This window comes from Amorphotheca resinae, assembly GCF_003019875.1.
Source record: "Amorphotheca resinae ATCC 22711 unplaced genomic scaffold M430scaffold_2, whole genome shotgun sequence".
NCBI classification, from domain to species: Eukaryota; Fungi; Ascomycota; class Leotiomycetes; order Helotiales; family Amorphothecaceae; genus Amorphotheca; species Amorphotheca resinae.
This window is the reverse complement of record NW_020194472.1, coordinates 1,546,964-1,569,828: the sequence shown is the minus strand read 5'-3', so window position 1 is coordinate 1,569,828 and position 22,865 is coordinate 1,546,964. Positions and strand designations below refer to the sequence as shown.

Sequence of the window (22,865 nt, the reverse complement as noted above, 5' to 3'; positions counted from 1 at the left end):
CCCAGCCGGCCAATCCCCTCGCGGGACAACTCGGCCTTTCGCGCTCAACTCGAGGGTTAAGTGTTTCCCCGCATTTCTGCGTCATGGATTTACGATGCACCGCTGTCTTACTGCCGTAGGTCAATGCCGCTTCCACTTGACCGGCCTTTATCCTCTTTGAGGAACACGTGAAGCGGCGTTTGTGGTGGCGCCGCAGGGGTCTCATATACAGTGTTGTTCGTGCCTGCGAAGACAACATTGTTGGATTCTGATTGGATTGCACGGCGCCATAATTCCCCTCCCTTCCGTGATCTTGAAATACCTGCTTCACCATGTGAAGACGTACGATATTTTCTAAAAAGTGCCAGATTTCTGCATGAGAAGACGATATTAGTACAGGGAAACACGGGCCTCGAGTGAGGTCTTCCAAGCTCAGAAACGCCTTGAAGGCGTTAACAGTCTAAATTCCCCTCATTTCTTGGAAATCGATATTTTAAATGGAAAAAGGGGGGACGCTCGAGTTGTGCTTGGATCCATTCAATAGACTTTCCCCCGCAAATATGGTACCAATCAGGGACGCGTCTCTGCGGCCCGGCATCCCAGATCCTCCTCCGCCACGGTCTAACCCAGCGGTAGCCTCGACGCTTAAACACCTTTGGATAGGTCAAGGATCAGGCTGTGATATGAGTTGGACTTACCAGGGTCTTCTGATTGACTCGTCTGTGAAAGAATGGAGGAGAATTATCAAAGTTTCCTTCAATCCGGGCTCCGGGGCTCTAGATGCAACAGTCTAGAGATGAGGGCGTTGGTTCATAAACCCCTCCAACCCCCATAAAGAAGCTTATTTTTCCTGCTGTCATACATCACTTCGTGCCTACATACCATTCCCCGTCCTACCCTATCATTTTGCCATCCCAATCGATCACAATGTCATCAGAACACCACGAGGATCCCCTTACAACGGGAAATGGAAATGGTGATCCATTAGAAAAGGATTTCTCTCCCCAGCTTGGAACCAATGGAACCAACGGAAACCATCTGAGCGATATAAACATGGACAATGAAGCTGCGCTGAGGAGAATCAGAACTGCTGGCAGCATCTCGATCTCACCCGAACTCTTCGAGAAGATCTATCTCTCTCCACAGACTGCTGTCAAGGGTGATCTCCGAAAGACCTTTGGTAACCCAACACCTGTGTAAGTCAACCATTGCGGAATCATACATCCATGCTGATGATACATCCAGTGCTCTGCTTGGTTTCCTCCTCTCTCTGACGCCTCTGTCTTGTGATCTGATGGGCTGGCGAGGATCTGGCGGTAATGGTGCAGCCTCGATGTAAGCTTTATGACAATCCTCTCGATATCTCAATTAACTAACACGTGTGCAGCGGAGTCTACTACTTCTTTGGCGGTCTTCTCATGATCATCGGCGGTCTTCTCGAATTCATCCTCGGCAACACCTTCCCATTTGTCGTCTTTATGTCCTTCGGCGGTTTCTGGCTCGCTTTCGCCGCAACCCTCCAACCCTTCTATTACGCGTACGGGTCCTACGCCCCCGCCGGAGGGAGCGAAGCAGAAGGCATGACCACCGTTGGCTTCACCTCTTCTTTTGCCTTCTTCCTCCTATTCATGGGTCTCCTCTGCCTCGTCTATCTGGTCTGCTCACTCCGCACCAACGTCGTCTTCGTCGTTATCTTCATCTGCCTCGTCATCGCCTTCGGCCTCCTCGCCGGCACCTACTGGCAAAATGCCAATGCCATCGGCATGTCCTCCACATCCCCCAACGCCGCCCTAAATAGGCTCGATCTCGCCAATAGACTACAGATTGCGGCCGGCGCTTTCTGCTTCGTCTCCTCACTCGCTGGCTGGTGGCTCTTCTTTGCCATCATGCTGGCCGCTCTGGATTTCCCCTTCCAGCTCCCAGTCGGTGATCTCAGCACTGTCATCAAGGGCCGCAGCCAGCGCCTAAAGGAGAGGGAGAACATGGTATAAACGACCCCCGAGCACGGGGCGGTCAGCGCGTCGCGATTGTCGTATACGCAGGCTTGAATTACATGGGGAGTCATCGGAGCTTCTGTTCGTGTGTGGAGTTGATACCAGTCGTTCATCTACATATTGCGTTCCGTCTGTATGTAGCAGAGTTACCAATTAATCAAAATGAATAATTATTTAATCCCCTCCCTATTCCTAAACCACAATCCTGCCTCTGTGCGCATGTGGAGGTTGAGAACCCCGCGCTTACCCCTCCATTCATCCGTACGCTAATCATGCAGTTACCCCCCCTCTCTCTCTCGAAGGGAAAAAAAGAAAAAGCTGCATCCATGTATGTATGGTCTTTACATTATCCAATCAATAGTCTTGGGAGTTTTCTCTTGCTCACTGCACATCTATCTATATATAGACTTTTTATATTCACCGCTATGTCGGTTTATATATCCCCTGGAATAACAATGGCTTGTTGGAACGAAGTGATGAATCGAGGGTTATGACTGGAGAAAAGGTGTGGAGAGGCAAGAGCATTAGGGGGTTGAGTTTTTGATATTTTGGACTTTCGAAAGAGGGGCATATCATGAAAGTACTGCATCTTCTATACCAAGAAAGCTGTTTGTCGTCGACATCCCACTCGCTTAGAAAAGGAGGGGGGGGGGTGGGATGCTCTCGCTAATCCCTCCCCGCACATCTCAGAATCTAACTACTCCCTACCACTCCTCTCCTCACCTCACTAATTCCTAATCCAAGCACAGCACCGGATTCGTACCTCAACCTCGCAAAAACATGGGAATTTCGAATTGAGGCCTCTTTGTCGAATGGTACTCTGGGGATTCGATCCTTGCGAAATGGATCGGTGATGGAGATCTGCTGCGCTTGCAGCTAGCTATTCATTCGTAGGGAGAGCTCTAAACGCATGCTTCATGATAGTTGTGTTTACTAACTTGTACGTGTACTTAAACCACGGTGTTGTGTGTATATAGAGGAGATTCGTGGCGAGGTTGTGGTAAAATACCAAGCCTTCTGATAGCAATGTCGACTTTGACACTTTGCTTTTGGAAGAATTTATAGTCAAATCGCCCGGTTGCTTTTGTAGCTTTTGATATGTAGCTTTTATATGGGCGACCTACATATTATACGAAGTCCAAGACGTTCGTGGGAGACCTGTAGAAGGACAAAATAAAGGGTCTGTAATTTAGGAGCATCGCGAAGGATGTGAAAGGAGCACATTTGGTTTTCAAAACCCCTTTGACTGCTGATGTGGGGCTTCGTCTATGAACCCGAGATCTTGCTACGATTGCGGGATCACGAGAGAACGGTGAGATCCAGAGATTCCACCCTTTCAAACGATCGATGCCAAAAATGTTTGGAATGATAAAAACAAGAAAATCCTTTGATTGAGTCATTCCGTCGACTTCGAGGAGGCTCTTCCGGTAGCTCCGATATCTGCGCCGCCGTAGTGAAGCTGAAGTCGACTTTGACTGGTGTTCAACAACGTCGACGAGTCAATAGCTGTAGCAAGGCGGTCCTCCTCTAATTCAGGAGAGCAGGTCTATCGGCTAGTAATGGAATATAACGCGATTTGTTGGAGTAGCTGGAGTAAATGTGAGAGAATGATTGGAGCGCAAGAAAGATGAAGAATTGTACGAGACGATAAGACGCGAGACCCAGAAAAGGCCCGACCCCGCTTTGGTTCTTACAATATTTTGATTCTTATATGTATAACAACAAGTAAATACCTTGGAAAACCTCCAAAGGCTTGTCCGTCATATCTCTCCCTTTCACAGTAACGAGACCATTAACACGATGCCGGAAAAGATCTTGGACGACATCTCTCATCGCCGATACAATCCACTGCGGGGTACATGGCTGCTGGTTTCCCCCCACCGCACGAAGAGACCATGGCAGTAAGATCCCCAGTTCCCCTCGCAATTGCTGGGTTAATTGAAATAGAGGACAACAAGAAGCTGCGTCGAAGATTACCCTCCCTGAATACGATCCATCGGTATGCAAATCGACCCTGTGCAAAACCAAACAAGCTCCTCATGGTTCTTCAAGTGCTATCTCTGTCCCGGAAACAAGCGGGCGCAAGGGGATTTGAACCCACAATACAAGAGTACATTCGTCTTTGTCAATGACTACAGTGCAGTAAAGGAGGAACAAGCGGAATACAAGCAACAAGGGGATCCAAATGGTTATCCCACCTGCCTACTCGATTCCGCAACCATCTACTGACCGCTCGGTAGATCTCTCAAACCTCCTCCTCCGCGCCGACCCCGTCACAGGAAAATGCTACGTTATAACTTTCTCGCCATCGCACAATCTCACTCTCGCAGACCTGACACCGAACGAAATTCTCCCCGTAATCCAAACATGGACACAAATATATACAGCACATCTCTCCCCCAAGTCACCCCTGGCAGCTGTCTCCAAACCCTCCACTATAGCACCAGCAAGCAATTCTATATCTGCGCCTAATGCCCAGTACAGATGGATGCAGATCTTTGAAAATAAAGGCGCGGCAATGGGCTGCTCCAACCCACATCCTCATGGTCAGATATGGACAACTACCGGTCTGCCAGAGGAGCCCTCCCAAGAACTCGAACAGCTGAAGAAATACCGACGCGAGCACAACGGTAAGAGCCTATTAGGAGATTACGCCAAGCTTGAAATGGAGAAGAAAGAGCGGATCGTATTCCAGAATACGAGCTTTTTGGTCGTCTGTCCTTGGTGGGCAATCTGGCCGTTCGAAGTCATGATCATAAGTAAGGAGCATAAACGAGCACTGGTGGATTTAGACGATGGTGAGAAATTAGATTTTGCTGAGGCAATTGCGGAGGTTACAAGAAGATATGATAATCTGTTCGAGACGAGTTTCCCTTACAGTAAGTCCTGCGTCCTTTTCTCTCCGTTAAATGGCTGATATTGGACAGGTTCGGGAATCCATCAAGCACCGCTTGAAGGAACAGACGAGGAAATCGAAGCGAGCCATTTCCATATGCACTTCTATCCTCCGCTTCTCAGGAGTGCTACCGTTAGAAAGTTCCTGGTCGGTTACGAGTTGATGGCGGAGCCACAGCGGGATATCACACCTGAGCAAGCAGCTGCTAGATTGAGGGATTGTGGCGGGGAACTTTACAGGAAGCATCTGAAATAAATTGGTATCTATAGCCATAACAGCTCCAGTATTAGTATTAGATCAGCTTAATAGACTTCTTGCCTCATCGTGTCTTTTCTATAACCACGATCGCTCTCCCAACTCCGCTCGCGATCATTGAACATAATATTCCCACTGCAACCACATCCAGATCAAACTTGAACTCGCCACAATTACCGGGCCTGCTAATGGGGCACCCCATTTTGTGGTCCCAAAAATCCACCACTCACTCATGAAATGCGCAAAGGCAATAACGTATGTCCAATAGGCCATCTGGTAAATCTGGGGATTGCTGATGTTATACGCCGCGTATAAACGGACCATACTTTGGACCAGTGTCCATGTTCCGAATGTTCTTGCGGAGAGGGGTGTGACGGTAGATGTTGGATGGGAGTAGGCAGAGACAGCGGAGGAGGGGGCCGTCGAGTCTGACTTCTTAGGGGGGTTCTTCAGGGAGGGGTTCTCGGAGTAGACTCGAGCGGTATAGGATAGTGTTGCATAGGTTTGGATCGAGTTTCCAATCGAGACAGCTGAGATCTAAGGTATCGAGATATATTAGTGGAGGCTAGAAACGGGATTCGGGAAAGGGGGAACCATACGAAAAGGAGCCATTTTGGGAGGAGGCCTTCGTGTTGAGGAAGATACGAGGCGATGGTGGACAATATGGAAGCCATTATGGAGAAGGATCGAAGATGCTGCGGAGCTCCTAGGTATCGTAGAAAACTGTATTACAAGAAGTTCGGCTTCAAGATCTGTGGTTGTGGCTCTTGTGAGGTCAAGACGTCAGTCAAGTGAGATCGCGTCGCGTTAAGAGAAATTTCACGAGCTCCCTCCTCTCAACCATTCAGCAACTTCCCTGCAACCATCATCACAACCCTCTCCCCGCAACAACATGGAGTTCTCTACCATGTTGAACGAAATTCCCAACTCAGTTCTCGCTGCCTTTGCGGGAATTGGATTCATTTTCATTTCTAGCAAAGCCGTCAGCTTTCTCCGACTCTTTCTCAGCCTTTTCGTGCTTCCGGGGAAGAATGTACGTCTCCTCTCTCTCCTTTAATTACCACCAAGTTGACAACCAATAGTTGCGAAGTTATGGCCCAAAAGGTACCTGGGCAGTAGTGACCGGGGCCTCCGACGGATTGGGCAAAGAATACGCCATCCAACTCGCCCAAAAGGGGTTCAATTTGGTCCTCGTCTCACGCACAGAAGCTAAGCTTTCGACTCTGGCATCGGAAATCGAGCACAAATATGCCGGCTCTGCTATCAAAACCAAGACCCTACCCATGGATTTTGCCCGGAACGATGATGCAGATTATGCAAAGCTGAAAGCGTTGGTGGACGGGCTTGATGTTGGGATCCTGATCAACAACGTGGGGCTGTCACATAGCATGCCTGTACCATTTATTCAAACACCAAGACAAGAGATGTTAGATATTATTACCATCAATTGTGTGGGGACATTGAAGGTCACGCAGATCATTGCACCGCGTATGGTACAACGGAAACGCGGACTCATCCTCACCATGGGTTCTTTTGGCGGACTCTTCCCTACCCCGCTCCTCGCAACCTATTCCGGCTCCAAAGCATTCTTGCAACAGTGGTCTACTGCTCTAGGTGGAGAACTCAAAGGAACTGGCGTTGATGTCGAGCTAGTCCTAGCAAACCTGATCACGACGGCCATGAGCAAGATCCGCAAGCCCAGCTTGTTTATCCCGAACCCGAGGAACTTTGTTAAGGCAGTTCTAGGTAAGGTTGGCAGAAGTGGCAGCGCTCAGAACATGGCCTATACGAGTACGCCGTTTTGGGGACATGCTCTCGTACAATGGGTCATAGAGAACACGCTTGGTGTTGGAGCAGACTTTGTGGTGGGCCAGAATAGAGGGATGCATGAGAAGATCAGGGCAAGAGCATTGAAGAAGGCGGCAAGGGATGCGAAGAAGGCATGAGGGGATACACAGTGTATATGGTGGAAAAGAGAGAGGGTTGTATTGCTAGAAGGCGTTGAAGCATGGGTTTCAATCATAAGGTTGTTGTAGACAAAGTACTAATCCATTGCTTCGCTGTCTTACTGTATGTAGGCCTCTGCAGTTATATTATTATACTTATAGACTTAAGAATGGTTAATATGTATTAGAAAGGGTTGTTTAGATGAAGGTTGTGTCGCAAGGCTGAAGAGAACGGTAAGAAGCTTCCATCTATATATCCGTCAGCAATTGTTTAGCAGCAACATTCATCATTGAGATTACGAAAAGTGAATTGTGATACATTTGCTCACTTTCTCTTTCTAAAAAGTTTAGGAATGTGTATTCAATTCAAAATCACAATAGCCTGCAGGTGCTTTTGTATTGTCTCACAATCACGTGATTGAACAATTGGGAAATTTCTCTGATTCTACGCGTCGAGGCGCATCTCGAACCCGCAGGTGTTTACAGCTCAACCTCATCCTTGACCTCGAAGAATCTGGCCATCGCACAACGCTCGACCTCGCAATACATGCTATAATAGCTCCACATGAAGTTTTTTTAATCGAATCGTCAAGCGCAGCGTCTGGTATCGCGGTCAGCGTCGAAGGGTAGCTGGATAAACCAGCCAGGGACGAGATGTCTTTTCCAGTCATGCAGACTCCCCAAAGGCCTTTACCAGGCGCGTTTTTCAATACACCTGCACCTTCAAGATTTGGAGCTCCTCCTCCAGCTCCTCTTTTTCGCCCATTGAATCCCACTGGAGCTCCCCAGGTTCCAGCTCCTCAAGGCGCGACTACCCAACAAGAGCCATCTTCTCAATCGCGACCCGGATCCCAAAATCGATCATTGCAACCCATACAGCGAGCTGCCCGAACAATCAATGAGGTTCTGCAGAAGGAGGCGAACTTCCCTGATCTCGATAGCTATGTCAGGCGTAAGTAAGCTCTTTGCTTGGAAAAATCCTAGCTAATGTGAATGTAGAGGGTATCTCCTCCGACTATGATCTCCCCGATCAGAGGACCGAAGCCGCATGGGCGCCATTTCAAAGGACGAAAATGTACGATATCCCAGATAGAGTGTTTGAGCAATGGAATCGTGCAGAAGTGTCAACCTCGATGGGCCTCTTCGCGGAGCTGAATCACGCTTGGGTTTGGATCGACAACTCATTATACTTGTGGGATTATACGAATCCGGATCCAGAAGTTATTGGGTTTGAAGAGCAAAACAATACCATTACGGCTGTCAAGCTGGTTGTTCCAAGAGCTGGGGTTTTTGTCAAGGCTATAACGCATCTTCTAGTCGTTGCGACTACGGCAGAAATTATATTGCTGGGAGTCGAGTCTTCACTGAGCCCTTCTGGTGTTAGAAGTGTGTCGCTATACCAGACTCGCATGTCGCTTTCTATCAGGGGTATCAGCGTCCGGACTATCGAGGGGTCAGCTGCTACGGGGCGTATTTTTTTCGCCGGAGACGCAGACAATGAGGTTTACGAGCTCACGTACCAGCAAGAAGAGAAGTGGTTTTCAAGCCGATGTGGGAGGATTAATCATACGAGTCCCGGCTACACATCACTCATGCCCGTTGCAATTTGGGGAGGAAAGACCAAGGAGCACGTTGTGGATATGGTCGTGGATGATACCAGAAGATTACTCTACACCCTCTCATCCGAATCCTCAATCAGAACCTTTCACATGGACAGCCCAACCACACTCCAACAAGTCATCGAGAAAAAGCGACAGGAATGCCTTAGGGATATCAGTCATATGATCTCACAGTCACCTCTCCTCACGAATAGCTTGAAGATTGTTTCCATTAGTCCAATCTCTGCCAAAGAAGGTTCAAAGTTACACTTGATGGCTACTACTAGCACTGGCTGTCGATTATTCCTCAGCGCCACACGAGGCTACGGATACCTCAGTGGGCAGGGCGCACCTCAAAGCATGCAAGTCCAACACATCAAATTCCCACCCCGATTGGACCCGAAGCCAACCGGGCAGCAATTTGCTGGGTCTGAGCCTGCCACAGAAGTTTCTTCTCAGTCCTTGTGCTTTACCAGAATCGGCTTGCGATTTCCCCCTGGATTCTTTTTGTGTTTTGTCAGAAAACCAGGTCGTGAAACCGCGGACTCCCTCTTTCTATCCGCTCCTGATACAGGTCGAATAGCAGCGCAGGCTCGGGATATCACAGCTCAAGCCTCGAAGTATCATGAACAGGGTACCTGGCTGGAGCTGAATAGTGTGGCGGAGGCTGTTGGTCTCGTGACGAAACCTTTTGCTGCCGCACAACAACCACTGGGGTTTGGAAACGAGCTCGCTGTTCAATACGATGATCCTCCTACTGAAATTGCCATCTTGACGAATAATGGAATTCATATCGTTCGACGAAGACGCCTGGTGGACATCTTCGCTGCGGCAGTCCGTAATGGAGGTGGCGACGAAGGATTCGAAAACGAGATCAAGAAGTTTATTCGTCAATATGGGAGGGGGGAAACTACTGCGACTGCACTAGCTGTGGCTTGTGGTCAAGGAAGTGATGTTTCGCCGGCCCCCGAAGATGCCAGAGTTACGAGGATCAGCGACCCGGAGACACTTGAATTGGCGCGGAAGTGCTTCGTCGAGTTTGGAGGGCGACCGTCGATGAACGACAACTTGGCTTCAGAAGGCCCAACATATGCCATCGACAATGTACGGCCATCTGCACGACATGAAGGATTGGCATTGTACATGGGAAGACTTGTTCGTTCACTCTGGAAGTCATCAGTCATCACTCAGAAAATTGGGGAGACAGGAGGGATCTCTATTAATTCGACGATCGCGCTCTCAAAGCTTATCTCGGTCCAGGATGACCTGACGAAGCTGGCAACATTTTTGGACAAGAATAAATCCTTCATTGAAGGTCTTGCTGGACCGGAAAGTCTTCAGCGCGTTACCAGTCAACAAGAAGAGATCGCTCTTCAAGGGGAGCACCAAGCTTTGCATTCTCTTCAGAAGTTAAACTCGAGCATCATTGAAGGGATTTCCTTCGTTCAAATGCTGTTCGATGAGCGAGTAGATGAAATCTGGACTGCCTTGGACGACGTTGTTAAACAACGACTTCGAGACCTCACATATGAGCTTCTGTTCTCATCAGATGCTGGTAAAGATCTTGCCAAAGTTCTCGTCAAAGCTATCGTCAATCGAAATATCGCGAATGGATCTAACGTTGACACGGTGGCGGAAGCTTTGCGAAGACGCTGCGGTAGCTTCTGCAGTGCTGACGATGTCATCATCTTCAAAGCTCAGGAGCAGCTCAAAAAAGCATCCGAGGTTGGAGCAAACTCTGATATGGGTCGAAACCTCCTCAATGAGAGCTTGCGCCTCTTCCAGCAGGTGGCTTCCGCGCTCTCTTTCGAAAATCTTCAAAATGCAGTCCAACAATTTTCGGACCTTCAATTCTATGCTGGGGCGATCACCTTGGTCCTTCTGGTTGCTCAAGAATCCGACCGGGGAAACCGAGCATTGGCATGGATGAATGATGGGAAACCAGAAAACGATCCACGTGCCGCTGCATTTGAATTCCGAAAGCAATGCTACAACCTCATCCACGACGTATTGACAATCGTCGATCACGTCGCGAGTCAACAACCAGAGTTCATCGATGGCCGACCAACTCTTACCGCTACAAAGCGTAACGAGGCATATGGTGAGGTCAATGACTCCAGTGATGAAGTGTTCCAATTCGATTTATACGATTGGTATCTCACCCAAGGATGGACTGATAAACTACTCTCCATCAATTCCCCCCACGTTATTGCGTTCCTTATAAGAGAATCAAGGAACAATGTCGAAAGAGCTGATTTGCTGTGGAAGTACTACGTCCACCATGAAGACTTTTTCAATGCTGCTACTGTTCAACTCGAGTTGGCCAAAAGCCAATTTCGCATTCCACTCGAACGTCGCATCGAGTATCTCAGCAGGGCAAAGGCCAACGCTTCAACGCAAAGTGGTGGAATTGGGAGACAAGCACGACAGGTCCTATTGTACGAGATTACTGAGTTTCTTGATGTTGCCAATATTCAGGACGAGATTCTTCATCGTCTGAAAGGTGATCCAAGGATTAACCCCGAGCGGAAATCTGATGCAATTACCCAGCTGGATGACCAGATCCAACCGATGAACACGGTAAGATTTATCAAACCTCAGAGCTTTCAATCGCTAACAAATACACCAGCTCTTCAACGATTATGCGGATCCAGGCGAATACTTCGACATCTGCCTTGAGATCATGGAGTCTGTAAACTACCGCAACGAGGCACACGTTAACACCACGTGGGAATACCTTATCGACCAAACTCACGCCAAGGTTGCAAGCGATCCAAACGCAACTGAGCTTCCCTACGAGGCAATCATCAACATGTTCCGTGACATGTCTCATCGTCTCAAGAACTCCGAAACAACTTTCAACCCGGCATTCCTGATCCCGGCACTCGAGAAATACGCTGTCACTGAACAAAACGGGGTTGGCCCCCGCACTTGGCTTCCTGACCTCTTCATTCATGTCGGGTTTCCTTTCGGGGCCATCATCTCCATTCTCCAAGCCATGTTTTACAACGACACAGCGCCGTTCGTTGGGCGGAATAAGAGGGTCCTCGCGGATCATATTCTGTATGTCTGTCAGCAATGGTACGAGGACTGCATGCGATCCAACCAAAGGCTGTACGGTAGCGATGAGAACGCGCAGGATGTCAGCCAGATGTTGCGGGAATTAATCGAGTACGGTTTACAGGAAGAGGAGCTGGAGCAAGCCAACGAACTACGGAGAAAAATTGATCGATCTCTCCGATAGATTTGGGGCATATGCAAGGATTTGTATTGGAAAAAGGAAGATCTAGCATTTCAGCTTGGCGTTTTGAACATTGGGAAGGCATGGACGCATATGCATGGCTTGCTTTTGATGGGCAAGTCTGAAGATACGGGGTCTTTCTCTTCAGTGACGTATACCACGAGGCGATGTCTTGTTTTGGAGCGAGCGACAGGCTGAGCGCTGGAGGAGAGATACAAGAACGTCGAGCGATATTGTATTTTAGATTGATGGTGAGGCTTGATACCAAATCTACGATTTCCCGGTCAATTCACCCCCGGTCATGCATTGTTTGGTGGATCTTATGATATCTTTGCCACTTCTTGTACATATGCACGTTGAGAAACCCGAAGGTCTCTTATTGGAGAAGCATCTTGTGATCGTCGAGTCCTTCTCTGAAGTGACGCCCATAGGTAGGCAAGGCAGCGCGAAACCAACGCGGTCACGTGATTCTTCACATGCATGCTCAATCCAACGTGCGAGGCATCCCCTGGGGCGTCTTCCCCTCCGTAAAGATTGCCAAATAATTCCCCCAAAAAATGAAAACAAAATGGAAACTCCTAAAATCAGAGAGCCAAACTGGGCCACCGTCTGAGACTTGAAATTGCTATCATGATTATCTACTTATTTATCATGGAGAAGGTAAGCTGATAGAGAATAGCTGACTCGAGATCATGTCGGCCTCTCGGAAGCGCCGAGAGTCACGAGTCAGCTGAATGCCAATCACCAGACAACAACGTACATATCCTCTCCCCCCTCCAGCCTCCATCCCTCCTGCACCTTTCAAAATATCCAATAGCTCTCGCCACTCCATATTTCTTTTTCTTCATACAACGTCCTTGCAGAAGAGAAAGGCAGGGCATACGCAGGCAAGATGGTCATTCTAGGGGGGCTCGAGCTCGTTGCAGCGGGCTACCTCATGCACCAGCACAACAAGAACAAGAAGGATCGGCAGCGCATCGATGAGGCCGCTTTGGCGCTCGAGGAGCAAGGGTATCCTCTGCAAGAAGATGGATCGCATCGCCGACATCACCGACGACATTCGCATGATCGGCGATATGAGGGGAGCCACTCATATGATAGGGAGGGGAAACATAGACGGCATCGAAGTGAGAGTCGAGACGGGAGACATCGGCGGGAGAAAGAGGAATACGTGCCTCGTCCTGGGAACAGCAGCGCCCAGGTGCCAATGCCCGTTCCTGCGGCTACGGCTATGTACGCACAGGGAGGAAGGCACAGCGCGCCTCCTGCACAAAGACCAATTCCACCGCAGGGACAAGCACAATACCCACCGACGGGCTGGCCGCAACATTGGCCTCAAACCCAAATTCCTCCTCCACCGCCAAACCCCCCGCAAAGCCAAGCAGCGCCTGTAATGACCAGTAATGGCTACCCGGCGGATGTCAAATATGGTTTCGATCCCTCCATCCCACACGAACAGTACCCGCAGCCCCCCGCATACCAGTCATCATCTTCTTCATCTCAGCCAAATTTAGCACCACCGCAGGCGAATATGGGCGCGCCTCGGGATAGCAGGCCGGAGAGGAGAGGCCGAGGAAGATCGAATACACAAAGGAGCGTGAGCCCAAATCTGGGACTGTATGACGAGAATGAGGAGCGGATGAATCCGAACCCGAGGGTGCGGTTTGCGGCTGATGAGGAGATCTTGAGGCAGAGAGAGTACAGCGGTGGGCTAAGGAGCCCGCCGCCGGAGTATAGGGCTTGAGATGGTTGGGGAATTTAGGGGTGCGGATGTCTGCCCCTAGGGGATGTATGGTAAGGATGAAGTGATGAGCGATGATTTTTGTTGGTGTTTTTGGATCGTGTGGAGTCATGGGATCATGCAGCTGATTCTAGGGGCGTTTGATTGAGTGATAACTGATGATAAATATACCGTTCTCTTCCAGTCATCTCCCATGGGGAGGGTTTATTCAATTCGATTTCCTTTTCACGAATTGCTCAATGTCCCCTCACCTGGCTTTTCGTCACTTCTTCTTATATGATCCCGCAAAGGGGTAGGAACAGTCCACTTGTTAATGTTAAGGTTCCCAGGGGAGTTCTTACCTTGTGTGCTTTTAGGGATATTTAGACTGTGTAAGGTAGGTCCTCTTCCCTTCCCTTATTTGCGAGCTGCCTTTTCCTACACATCTCGAGTTCAAGAATCTGCTATAGCCCAGCTTCCTGCATACTTTTCATAGTTTGATCAAGTAGTTCCTTTGCACCTTTGGTTTGTAATTACCTACTTAGTAGCTGTCACTCTTCTTGCCCCTCTGTGGAATGGTACCTATAGATCTCGGATCCTCGTCATCGGTGAGATCTGGATTTGAACTTTCAAATATTTACCCTGGTAGCTACCAAGATAGGCGCTCATTGATGATTTATATCCAATATGCAAGTTGAAAGGCAGTTAATCTCTTCTGCAAGCTCAGCATCCTTTCGCATCTTCTACCACTCGCAATACAAACGAAGATCAAAGCTTTCCCTTTCAAGTCTCTAAAATTGGCTTCGTATTTGCCCCCCAAACCGCCTCATGAAGCCTATCTTTCCTCTGTTACCTCATAATGTAATATCCCTCTTGGACTAATCCTCTGTACCGCGAATCCCGAATCCCGTTCAGAAGCAACGGAAGGGAGAGATGAAGTCAAAATACACTTCCAGATCCGGCAAGGGGGTTTGTACTTAAGCGAGCTGGGCATTCAACTACATTCAGCCTTGTCGATTTTCCTAACAATCTCCCTCTCTGTGATCACCAATTTTCAGACTATATATCTTTTTTCTAAGTGTTATACTCACCTACCTTACTGAGGATTACTGCATCGATCCCACTGCAGATATAAAACAAGGCTATCCTCGTCTAAAAGCTTACACGATGGCAACGTCCATCTTCTCTCGGAAACGCGACCTTGTTTACCTGGTGCATTTCTGCATCGGTCTTCCATTGATGTTCCGTCGGTGCTCCTTCTCATTTATATATTCCCTTCATGATTCAATTTGAGTTGCGATGTGAAATCTTTGTGTTTATCACTGCGTTATCGAGCCCTAGTGGGCGTTCTTCTTATTCTTCAGTTAGCCAATCCAGAGAAGGCTATCATGAATCATCTGATATCCAGCCATTGCTCCTTTAGGATAATCCCTAGTTCGGATGTTATCATTATCATACCCTTCTTTCCTTTTTTCTATCTCAATCCTATCTTTTCTCTCTTGGAACTTGTAGTTCAGTTTTCCATTTCTATTTTAGAAAGGTACCCAACACCTAGCTGACACCCCGAAAGTCGTAGATCTACAATCCCTTTACCCCGCGCACCTCGTCCCGTCTTTCATGGTGAATCTCAAGTCCTATTATATCAGCACGTACAACGATCTATTCTTCATCTCGCCGCCGCCGTTCTTCAAGCTGTACATGTGGTCTGAGCTTTTATACCAAGCTCCTGTTATGCTATGGGCTATTCCTAACTTATATAACAGTACGTTTACCTCCCTCCCCCCCTAACCCTAATCCTATTGAATCTTTCCTTTCCTTTTCTCTTATTTTTCAGCCCGCAAAAATGGTGAATCCATATATTGCTTCAATCTAATGCGCAATCCAGATTCCCCCAAAGTCCCACTCGTGCTCCTTCCCTTCTCATGCCTAATCTTCATCACCACACTCACCTGCATGATCGAATACTCATTCTGGTCCGTCCCCCTCCAACAAAAACTGGATCTGAGCACCCTCTACGGTCCTTATCTCGCACTATGTAAGTTCCCTCCCCCCTCTCCTTTTTATTCAGACATAATATAAATTGTATATGTGAGAGAGGGAAAGGAAGGTCATGGTGATTTTATGGGATTGATCTCTGATTCTTTGTGTGAATTATTATAGCAGCGTTTATGGGCATCGATATGTATGGCAGGATTAGTGGGGTTATTGATGGAGCTGCTGCTGTGGCGCGGGTGAAGGAGAGTAAGAAGTTGAGATGATGGGATGGTGGCGGTTTGTTGAATGGGGGTTTGGGGGAGGATGAGATGTGGGAAGAGAATCGTGGTGGTGTATGTTTCTGTTTGATTCGCTTTTCTTCACCTCCCATGTGGTCCTCAATTACTGGACCTGGCATATATCTACAGAAGCACATAATTGAATTAGAGATTGGAGCCCCTGGACTAGGAATGGACTTGCAGGACTCTAAATGCCCATGCTATGAAGAAGCAGGTAAGAATAACGATAACATAAGTGGTTTTCATTTTTCGCCATGAGATTATGCATTATAATCATGATCATAAACCCAGCAATCTCATAATATCATTTCATCGCCCGATTATTCCCACAAGATAATACAGTTTCTCTGCTTCCCTCCCCTCTTCTCCGCTCTCCTCTCCCCACCTTTCTCTTTCCTCCTCGCCACAACTTCAATCCCTCTTCCCCATCCCCCAGCCATTCCCCACCCCATAACCCAACGGCGTGGCGCCACCCAGCCCACGGCCCTTAATCCTCTTCGGGAGCACGACGCCCCAGAACCAGACGCCCGCGACCGTGCACCCAGCGCCAAAGCTCACCAGACAATAAAAGAAAGTGCTCGCGTAGAAATGGCCTCCCATGCCGGCCCACTCAATCTTCCCATTCCCCGTCGGCAGATGCGGCGTCGGGAACCAGCGCACCGAGAACGAGAGCGGGAGCGGATCCCCGATGACCAGTTTCTTGGTCAGCGCCGCGGGTCCCGTGGTGTGTGATAGAGGGGAGATGCTGTACGCGGCGCCCGAGTCGATGACTCCGCTGTCGTGCTTGTGGAGGTGATGCTTGGGTGTCGAGTGCAGCAGGATGTTCATGTGCGTCGAGATGTGCAGGTGTGAGAGCTGGAGTGTCCCGGCGAGCGCGAAGACGAGGGGAACGTATTCCGGTGTGTAGGGAGGCGCGTGGCTGGCGGTTACGTGGGGAGGGGGACGGGCGGGAATGCGGCAGGAGAGGGGCGCGTCGCTGTGGATGTAGAATTCGAGGAGGTGGAAGAAGGGGTCGGATATGACGGGGATGGTGCAGTTGAGTTCTATTCCACGCGTTCATGTCAGATTGAGGTGTACAGGAGATGGTAAAAGAAAGGGGGGGAAGGGGGGGGTAGTACCATCTTCGATGCCGTATTTCAGTTCGAGCGGCCGGCCGGTTTCGTTGCAGGTTGGGAAGGGAACATATTGTAGTTCGTTCTTCTCGTTCTCGATATGTTCTCCCGTTTCACTATCATCCCATCAAATCAGCATATCAGTCTTCTGAATCCATCAACCCTCTGCCCCCTCCCCGACCTACGAGGTCTTCTGTCCTCTCCATCACAGGCCAAGCAGCTCCAACACAACCCGTCGAGGACCATAAACTCACATGCTCCGATTTAAACACTCCACGGGGATTTTCGCCCCGTAATGGTAGCTTGGCAAGGGGATCTTGCTCTTGTGTTCTTCTGCTCTCGTGCTGGCGACCAGAAATGCGCCAATCAGCATAAACGCCCAAGCCCAAACATTATTCCGCCGTCGATCGCGCGCCATAGTTTGGTAATCTGCGGCCCTACTTCCTCTTCACTGCGCTTCTTTGTCGGATCACAAAGTCATTGTTGCCAAGGGAGATGTGGACAACTTTTGATATGTAGATCGCGGAGGTTAGGGACCTAAGCGAGACTCGAGGCAAGGCTGCAAGGCTGGCGGGGACCACTCTTACCAGGCGATTCTCCTTTTCATAGCTGGAAATAAGGGCCAGACCAATTCATATTCATCGTAGTAATCTATCATTTCTATTGGCAAAGTGTGAGAGCATAAATCTCCTCACCGCAGCTTTTCATCTACAGCTATCCTATTCAGCAACCGATTCCCTCAAATTATTCACGCGACAGTAAACTAAGCAAGCTTTGCCTTAGCTTTGAAAGCAGCAATCAAACCTCCAGTAGAGCTATCGTGTCCCTGGGGGTTTCCAGGCTCATCCAGCTCGGCAAGAATCTTCTTTGCAAGGCTCTTGCCAAGCTCCACGCCCCACTGGTCGAAAGAGTTGATGTTCCAGACAGCACCCTCGGTGAACGTCAAGTGTTCATAGTAGACAATCAACGCACCGAGCGTACCTGGGGTGATCTTCTGGGCAAGGATCGATGTTGTTGGTCGGTTGCCCAAGAAGGTCTTGTGCTTCATTAGCGCCTCAGGTGTCCCTTCTGCCTTGAGTTGTTCTTCGCCCTTTCCGACCATAAGAGCTTCGGCTTGGGCAAAGAAGTTACTGGCCAACATCTTTTGGTGTTTGTTGTTGTCGATTGGGTTGTGGCTTTCTGCAGCAAGGATGAAGTCGGTTGGGATGAGTTTGGTGCCCTGGTGCAGGAGTTGGTAGAAGGAGTGCTGGGCGTTGGTGGCTGGCTCGCCGAAGAGAACTGGACCTGTGGTGTATCTCACCATCTGGTTGTCACGGGAAACAGACTTGCCATTGGATTCCATGGACAGTTGTTGGAGGTAGGCAGGGAAACGGTGGAGGTACTGGTCAAATCTAAAACAGTCAGTTTGTACTAAAGAAGAAATGAAGGGACGACTTACGGAGACACAAGGTGGGTCTGGGCACCAAACATATCCGAGTAGTACACGCTCAAGAGACCCGCGATGACAGGGATATTCTTCTCCAAAGGCGTATTACGGAAATGCATATCCATAGCATGAGCACCGCTCAAAAACTCATGGAATCTCTTGAATCCGATGTGAATGGCGACAGACAAGCCAATGGCAGACCAGACAGAATATCGTCCTCCGACCCAGCTCTCGAATCCAAACATGTTCTTAGGATCGATACCGAATTTCTTGACTTCCGCCTCATTGGTGGACAGTGCAACGAAATGCTTTGCGATGTCGCCCTTGCCGTCGGTTTTCTTCAGGAACCAGTCCTTTGCAGAGTGTGCGTTGGTTGTGGTCTCAGCTGTCGTAAAGGTCTTGGAAGCGACAAGGAAGAGTGTTGTCTCTGGGTCGGAGTCACGAAGGGCTTCGGCCATGTGGGTTCCGTCAATGTTGGAGACGAAGTGGAGGGTTTGCTTGCGGTCGCCATAGTATTTGAGAGCTTCCGTGACCATAACAGGGCCGCTGCAAAATACTTAGCAAGGATAATAGAAGACGACCGTAAAAAACTCACAGATCAGAACCGCCAATACCAATGTTGATGATGGTGGTGAGAGGCTTCCCAGTGTATCCCTTCCACTCACCGCTCCGAATTGCCTCAGAGAACTCCTCCATATGTTTCAGCTCCTTGTTGACGCCCGGCATAACATCCTTCCCATCCACATAGATAGGCTCGCTTGTGATATTTCGGAGCGCAACATGCAACACTGCACGATCCTCAGTGAAGTTGATCTTCTCGCCCTTAAACATGGCATCTCTCAACTGCTCCAGACCAGCCTCCTTGGCGATCTCGACCAGGATCTTGAGGGTCTCATCGGTCAGGAAGTTCTTGGAGAAGTCGAACAGGATCTCAGAGTTATCGGCGGTGTTGTTGAATGTGTAGGAGAACTTTTCGAATCGCTTGGGATCCTTCTTGAATTCTTCCTTCAAGACGAAGGACTTTCCCACGGTGTCGTGGTGGGACTGGAGAGCCGCCCAGTGGGGAAGAGCGGTGGCTTGAGGCATCTTGTTTGTTTTTCGTGGAGAAACTTTTGGGGGGTGGTGGGGGTGGGGTGTGGTTGACTATATAGTACCGATATAGGACGTGTATAGCGCGGGGAGGTATTGATCTTCAACGAGTCGAAGTCGTGGCTTTTGTTGGGAGCTGCGTCTCCGATAACTTGGAGGATTTTTTTTGACAGGGGCCTCGACTGTATCGGAGTTTGAATCTGCTGGTATTATCGTCGTTTTAGCAATTTGTCCTACAACTCCGAGCAATTCCGCCGCAATCTCTCTTCTCTGCCTCCCGCTGGTGAGGGGGCGGGACAGTGCGGGGTCATGCCATTGGGGCTGCGATAGCTCCAGAGGCTGGGAATGGCATCCTAGCAGAAGGGGTCACGGCACGAACCTTTTCGATTGGAAGCAAAATGAAGATTGACCACCTTCGAGGAGGGACGAGTGATTGAGTCTTGGAGGAGAAGAAGTTGACGATGAGAGAAGGTTGAGGGACGAGGTTCTTGACTCCGTCGCTTGCTGACATATGACGTTCCCTGTTTTCAACCCCACCACTAGCACGGGGCTGGGATTACTGAGCATCGCCGACGACTGAATATTCACCGCGATGGCTTCACCTAATAATATCTACAAATGACAAATCACAAGTCGCAGACAGCACTCTGTATCGTATCCTCTCACGGTTCCTGCATGAAACGATTCATCATAATCTCTCTAGTATTGCATTCCGCCCCCCCACCTGCCGGACAGGATACTCGGGAGGGATGTAAAAGAAAGAAAAGAATGATTGATACTCCTGCGCACACTGAAGTCGTCCAAGTCAAATAAAAGCGTGTCTTGTCTCTATGCAATTTTCGCTGCTAAGCCACGGACAGCAACCAACCGCTGCAAAGCATCTGGCCCATCCATCCTGTACGCCTCATGAAAATACTCGCTCTGATCGTGAAACCCTTCTGACGAAGGAATCGTCTCGTTTCGCCCATGCAAATTCACAACACGTGCTAAAACCACCCGATATATCGCTCAAACGTTTCCCATCACTGCAACTTTCTTCGTGAAGACCCGCATCTACCTCCGTATCTACCTGTCCGAAACACTGCCCACGAATGATGGGTCCTTGATACTACCGCCCCCATCTCCCAGTCCGGCCACAGGTCGGTTGTAGGACCAACCAGTAAATTGCTGTTGCATTGTCTGAGACAGGGCTGGACCTTCGACGAACGAGTCTGCTGGGAGCTCCGACGTGAATTCGGGGTCGAAGTTCTTCGTGTCAAGGGCGTCGGTCTGTAGTGGATTAGCGAGTCCTTCATGATGGAGGGGTTGAGGGTACTTACCACATTAGGCTTGAAAGTAGGCTCGTACTTTCGCTGCAAGAGCTTCCGCCAATCAATGCTATGGAAGAATGGATGAGCTTTAATCTCAGAAGCGCCATTTGCACCTAATCGCTGCTCTGGCTTGCGGTTGAGGAGCTTTGTGAGGATATCCTTCGCAGCCGGAGGAACAATCTCTGGACCAGGGAAATGGAGAGGTTCGGACAGAATCTTGCGGTACATCTCGTTGGTGTTCTCGTCGTAGAAAGGAGGCAGTCCAGTCAACATCTCATACAATAAAACTCCAAGAGTCCACCAATCCACCGTCTTCGTGTAGCCCTGACCCAAGAGCAACTCAGGGGCGAGATATTCTGGAGTACCACAGAAAGTATTGGTCCGGTCCTCATCCTTCATATCCAGCTTGCAAAGGCCGAAATCACACAGAGCAATATGGCCGGAGTAATCAAGTAGGATGTTCTCGGGCTTAAGATCACGGTAGATGACGTTGAAGCCATGCAAACATTCTAACGCACACAGAAGCTCTGCAGTGTAGAATCGTGACCGGTTGATATCGAATCGCTGCTCCTTCTGAAGGTGATGGAAAAGCTCTCCGCCATTAACAAATGCGAGAACGAAGTATAGCTTCTCGGGGGATTGGAATGTAAATTTGAGGGGTACAATGAAAGGGTTGTTGATTTGTGACAACACCGATCGTTCCGCGAGGGTGTGCGCAACTTCTGACCGGGAAATAATGTGGGCTTTTCGGATCGTTTTCAACGCATAGATACGTTGGGTATCCTTCTTCTTGACCTGCATGACCTTTCCGAAACTTCCCTTTCCAACAACCTTCAGCAGGTCGAAGTCTTCAATCTTCAAGGCCCGGGTTCTGTTCTCGATGTATTCCACACCAATGCGGATTCTTCCAGTGCCGTATTGAACGTCTACCCATTCCGCTCCAGCTTGACCGAGGGTTCTTTCATGTTTCGCGAAGTCCGATGCCGCCTTCTCTCGGTCCTTCTTACTCAACTTTGGATCTTCGACGTACTTGTGGGTCTCTTCAAATCGAGGGTTGATGCGGGTCACGCCAAGGAAGATATCTTGACTTCGTCCAGAACCAGGTGCCGCGTTGGGGTTTCGTAGGTAGAGATGGACAGCCAGCTCAGTTGCTCGGGAGACATCGAACTTATATGAGGTGTTATCGCCAGCCCAAAGTGGGTTTTCTGGAGTGCCCGAAACAGCATTCACGAAGACCTGCAGCTTATCAAAATCCAGCAGGGCGTACGGGAGGTATTTTGAGGAGATTCGGCCGTGATTCGTAGGGAATCCACCGAAACCACCTCCAGAGGTTTGCGGTCGCGCGTTGCCAGCGTACGATCCAGACATGCTGTGCTGCGATGAGCCCGGACGGACCGAGCCTGCTACCCCGAATCCGCCGCCTGCGGAGAGCGAGTTCTGTTGGTGGGAGCTGAAGGCCTGTACATATTGATCTGGAAGGGAGAAACCCTGCCCCTCGTGTAGGGTGACGATTAGAATACCTGGACGTGGTTCGGCAGGAGGTTGTGTGGCTATGAGTTCGGATGCAGCTTGAAAAGGTCAGCACTCCAAAAGGTACAGCAAGCCGTTTCCACACGTACCAATCCCGTTATCAGTTGTGGGAGTGTTCGCGATGCTCGATTTCTCATCTTTGGCGGAGTCTGTGGTGATTGTTGAGGTGGAGGGGGATCGGGAGAAGGTGTTGGCAAGAGGGCCCAAATGGGTCTCCTTGAGCTCTAAGGGGATTGTCAGCCATTGTCAATAACGCCGTCCCGAGATCAATTGCAGGTGCAGCAGTCTGACGGACGCGCTGGAAGGACGCTCTGCACTGCGATGCTCGCGGTGTGCTCTTGCAACGTGCTCCAGCGGGCAAAGGGTAAATGGTTAAGGGTAAACGGCAAACGGCGTCGGACGGGCATCAGAAGAGCAGGCAGAGCAAGGCGAGAGGAAAGAGGATACTCACTCTTAGTCAATTTCCAAGACATTATGATGGTGGTGAGGGGGGTCC

General features: G+C 49.5%; 10 protein-coding genes across 10 annotated transcripts; 6 read left to right on the top strand and 4 right to left on the bottom strand.

Annotated features, from left to right (window-relative positions):
- Positions 1–610: 610 nt before the first annotated feature.
- On the top strand, positions 611–2,160 carry M430DRAFT_203307 (hypothetical protein). Its single transcript, XM_024864274.1, has 3 exons — positions 611–1,175; positions 1,225–1,314; positions 1,367–2,160. Exons 1-3 carry the CDS (start codon positions 907–909, stop codon positions 1,968–1,970), a joined length of 963 nt encoding a protein of 320 aa, XP_024724112.1. The 5' UTR covers positions 611–906; the 3' UTR covers positions 1,971–2,160.
- A 1,593-nt stretch (positions 2,161–3,753) lies between these two features.
- M430DRAFT_39587 (hypothetical protein) lies at positions 3,754–5,124 on the top strand (the record flags this gene model as incomplete). Its single annotated transcript, XM_024867326.1, has 5 exons — positions 3,754–3,874; positions 3,921–3,972; positions 4,026–4,161; positions 4,214–4,852; positions 4,901–5,124. The coding sequence occupies exons 1-5, from the start codon at positions 3,774–3,776 to the stop codon at positions 5,122–5,124; spliced, it is 1,152 nt and encodes a 383-aa protein (XP_024724111.1). The 5' UTR covers positions 3,754–3,773.
- Positions 5,048–5,859, bottom strand: M430DRAFT_115252 (hypothetical protein). Its single transcript, XM_024861583.1, has 2 exons — positions 5,724–5,859; positions 5,048–5,661 (listed from the first exon to the last, which is right to left on the bottom strand). Exons 1-2 carry the CDS (start codon positions 5,796–5,798, stop codon positions 5,239–5,241), a joined length of 498 nt encoding a protein of 165 aa, XP_024724110.1. The 5' UTR covers positions 5,799–5,859; the 3' UTR covers positions 5,048–5,238.
- A 116-nt stretch (positions 5,860–5,975) lies between these two features.
- M430DRAFT_115248 (hypothetical protein) lies at positions 5,976–7,188 on the top strand. The gene is made up of 2 exons (XM_024861582.1): positions 5,976–6,157; positions 6,207–7,188. The coding sequence occupies exons 1-2, from the start codon at positions 6,017–6,019 to the stop codon at positions 7,068–7,070; spliced, it is 1,005 nt and encodes a 334-aa protein (XP_024724109.1). The 5' UTR covers positions 5,976–6,016; the 3' UTR covers positions 7,071–7,188.
- A 363-nt stretch (positions 7,189–7,551) lies between these two features.
- On the top strand, positions 7,552–12,149 carry M430DRAFT_203252 (hypothetical protein). The gene is made up of 4 exons (XM_024864273.1): positions 7,552–8,022; positions 8,070–11,248; positions 11,298–11,972; positions 12,129–12,149. Exons 1-3 carry the CDS (start codon positions 7,725–7,727, stop codon positions 11,910–11,912), a joined length of 4,092 nt encoding a protein of 1,363 aa, XP_024724108.1. The 5' UTR covers positions 7,552–7,724; the 3' UTR covers positions 11,913–11,972; positions 12,129–12,149.
- A 374-nt stretch (positions 12,150–12,523) lies between these two features.
- Positions 12,524–13,828, top strand: M430DRAFT_203249 (hypothetical protein). The gene is made up of 2 exons (XM_024864271.1): positions 12,524–13,544; positions 13,672–13,828. Exons 1-2 carry the CDS (start codon positions 12,802–12,804, stop codon positions 13,691–13,693), a joined length of 765 nt encoding a protein of 254 aa, XP_024724107.1. The 5' UTR covers positions 12,524–12,801; the 3' UTR covers positions 13,694–13,828.
- Positions 13,829–14,796: 968 nt separating this feature from the next.
- Positions 14,797–15,887, top strand: M430DRAFT_47954 (hypothetical protein; the record flags this gene model as incomplete). Its single annotated transcript, XM_024867969.1, has 4 exons — positions 14,797–14,875; positions 15,200–15,391; positions 15,515–15,664; positions 15,790–15,887. 4 exons carry the CDS (start codon positions 14,797–14,799, stop codon positions 15,885–15,887), a joined length of 519 nt encoding a protein of 172 aa, XP_024724106.1.
- A 365-nt stretch (positions 15,888–16,252) lies between these two features.
- Positions 16,253–17,507, bottom strand: M430DRAFT_33190 (hypothetical protein). The gene is made up of 3 exons (XM_024866314.1): positions 17,269–17,507; positions 17,021–17,130; positions 16,253–16,945 (listed from the first exon to the last, which is right to left on the bottom strand). The coding sequence occupies exons 1-3, from the start codon at positions 17,430–17,432 to the stop codon at positions 16,314–16,316; spliced, it is 906 nt and encodes a 301-aa protein (XP_024724105.1). The 5' UTR covers positions 17,433–17,507; the 3' UTR covers positions 16,253–16,313.
- Positions 17,508–17,777: 270 nt separating this feature from the next.
- M430DRAFT_133981 (hypothetical protein) lies at positions 17,778–20,006 on the bottom strand (the record flags this gene model as incomplete). Its single annotated transcript, XM_024862326.1, has 4 exons — positions 19,909–20,006; positions 19,036–19,732; positions 18,453–18,986; positions 17,778–18,405 (listed from the first exon to the last, which is right to left on the bottom strand). The coding sequence occupies exons 2-4, from the start codon at positions 19,524–19,526 to the stop codon at positions 17,778–17,780; spliced, it is 1,653 nt and encodes a 550-aa protein (XP_024724104.1). The 5' UTR covers positions 19,527–19,732; positions 19,909–20,006.
- Positions 20,007–20,594: 588 nt separating this feature from the next.
- Positions 20,595–22,842, bottom strand: M430DRAFT_25297 (hypothetical protein; the record flags this gene model as incomplete). Its single annotated transcript, XM_024865217.1, has 4 exons — positions 20,595–20,798; positions 20,849–22,407; positions 22,459–22,593; positions 22,821–22,842. 4 exons carry the CDS (start codon positions 22,840–22,842, stop codon positions 20,595–20,597), a joined length of 1,920 nt encoding a protein of 639 aa, XP_024724103.1.
- Between the last annotated feature and the right edge of the window lie 23 nt (positions 22,843–22,865).

What these genes read in the sequence shown, in the direction of transcription:
- M430DRAFT_33190 (XM_024866314.1), bottom strand. Translation starts at nt 17,432, where the DNA reads ATGGCGCGCGATCGACGGCGGAATAATGTTTGGGCTTGGGCGTTTATG. An exon ending in GAGTGTTTAAATCGGAGCAT is followed by an intron (nt 17,131 to 17,268) that starts GTGAGTTTATGG and finishes ATGGGATGATAG; the next exon opens with TGAAACGGGAGAACATATCG. An exon ending in GAAATACGGCATCGAAGATG is followed by an intron (nt 16,946 to 17,020) that starts GTACTACCCCCC and finishes CGCGTGGAATAG; the next exon opens with AACTCAACTGCACCATCCCC.
- M430DRAFT_203307 (XM_024864274.1), top strand. Translation starts at nt 907, where the DNA reads ATGTCATCAGAACACCACGAGGATCCCCTTACAACGGGAAATGGAAAT. An exon ending in TTTGGTAACCCAACACCTGT is followed by an intron (nt 1,176 to 1,224) that starts GTAAGTCAACCA and finishes TGATACATCCAG; the next exon opens with TGCTCTGCTTGGTTTCCTCC. An exon ending in GGTAATGGTGCAGCCTCGAT is followed by an intron (nt 1,315 to 1,366) that starts GTAAGCTTTATG and finishes ACACGTGTGCAG; the next exon opens with CGGAGTCTACTACTTCTTTG.
- M430DRAFT_203249 (XM_024864271.1), top strand. Translation starts at nt 12,802, where the DNA reads ATGGTCATTCTAGGGGGGCTCGAGCTCGTTGCAGCGGGCTACCTCATG. An exon ending in CTGTATGACGAGAATGAGGA is followed by an intron (nt 13,545 to 13,671) that starts GCGGATGAATCC and finishes TGGGGAATTTAG; the next exon opens with GGGTGCGGATGTCTGCCCCT.
- M430DRAFT_203252 (XM_024864273.1), top strand. Translation starts at nt 7,725, where the DNA reads ATGTCTTTTCCAGTCATGCAGACTCCCCAAAGGCCTTTACCAGGCGCG. An exon ending in TCTCGATAGCTATGTCAGGC is followed by an intron (nt 8,023 to 8,069) that starts GTAAGTAAGCTC and finishes ATGTGAATGTAG; the next exon opens with AGGGTATCTCCTCCGACTAT. An exon ending in AGATCCAACCGATGAACACG is followed by an intron (nt 11,249 to 11,297) that starts GTAAGATTTATC and finishes CAAATACACCAG; the next exon opens with CTCTTCAACGATTATGCGGA.
- M430DRAFT_115248 (XM_024861582.1), top strand. Translation starts at nt 6,017, where the DNA reads ATGGAGTTCTCTACCATGTTGAACGAAATTCCCAACTCAGTTCTCGCT. An exon ending in TCGTGCTTCCGGGGAAGAAT is followed by an intron (nt 6,158 to 6,206) that starts GTACGTCTCCTC and finishes GACAACCAATAG; the next exon opens with TTGCGAAGTTATGGCCCAAA.
- M430DRAFT_115252 (XM_024861583.1), bottom strand. Translation starts at nt 5,798, where the DNA reads ATGGCTTCCATATTGTCCACCATCGCCTCGTATCTTCCTCAACACGAA. An exon ending in TCCCAAAATGGCTCCTTTTC is followed by an intron (nt 5,662 to 5,723) that starts GTATGGTTCCCC and finishes TCGATACCTTAG; the next exon opens with ATCTCAGCTGTCTCGATTGG.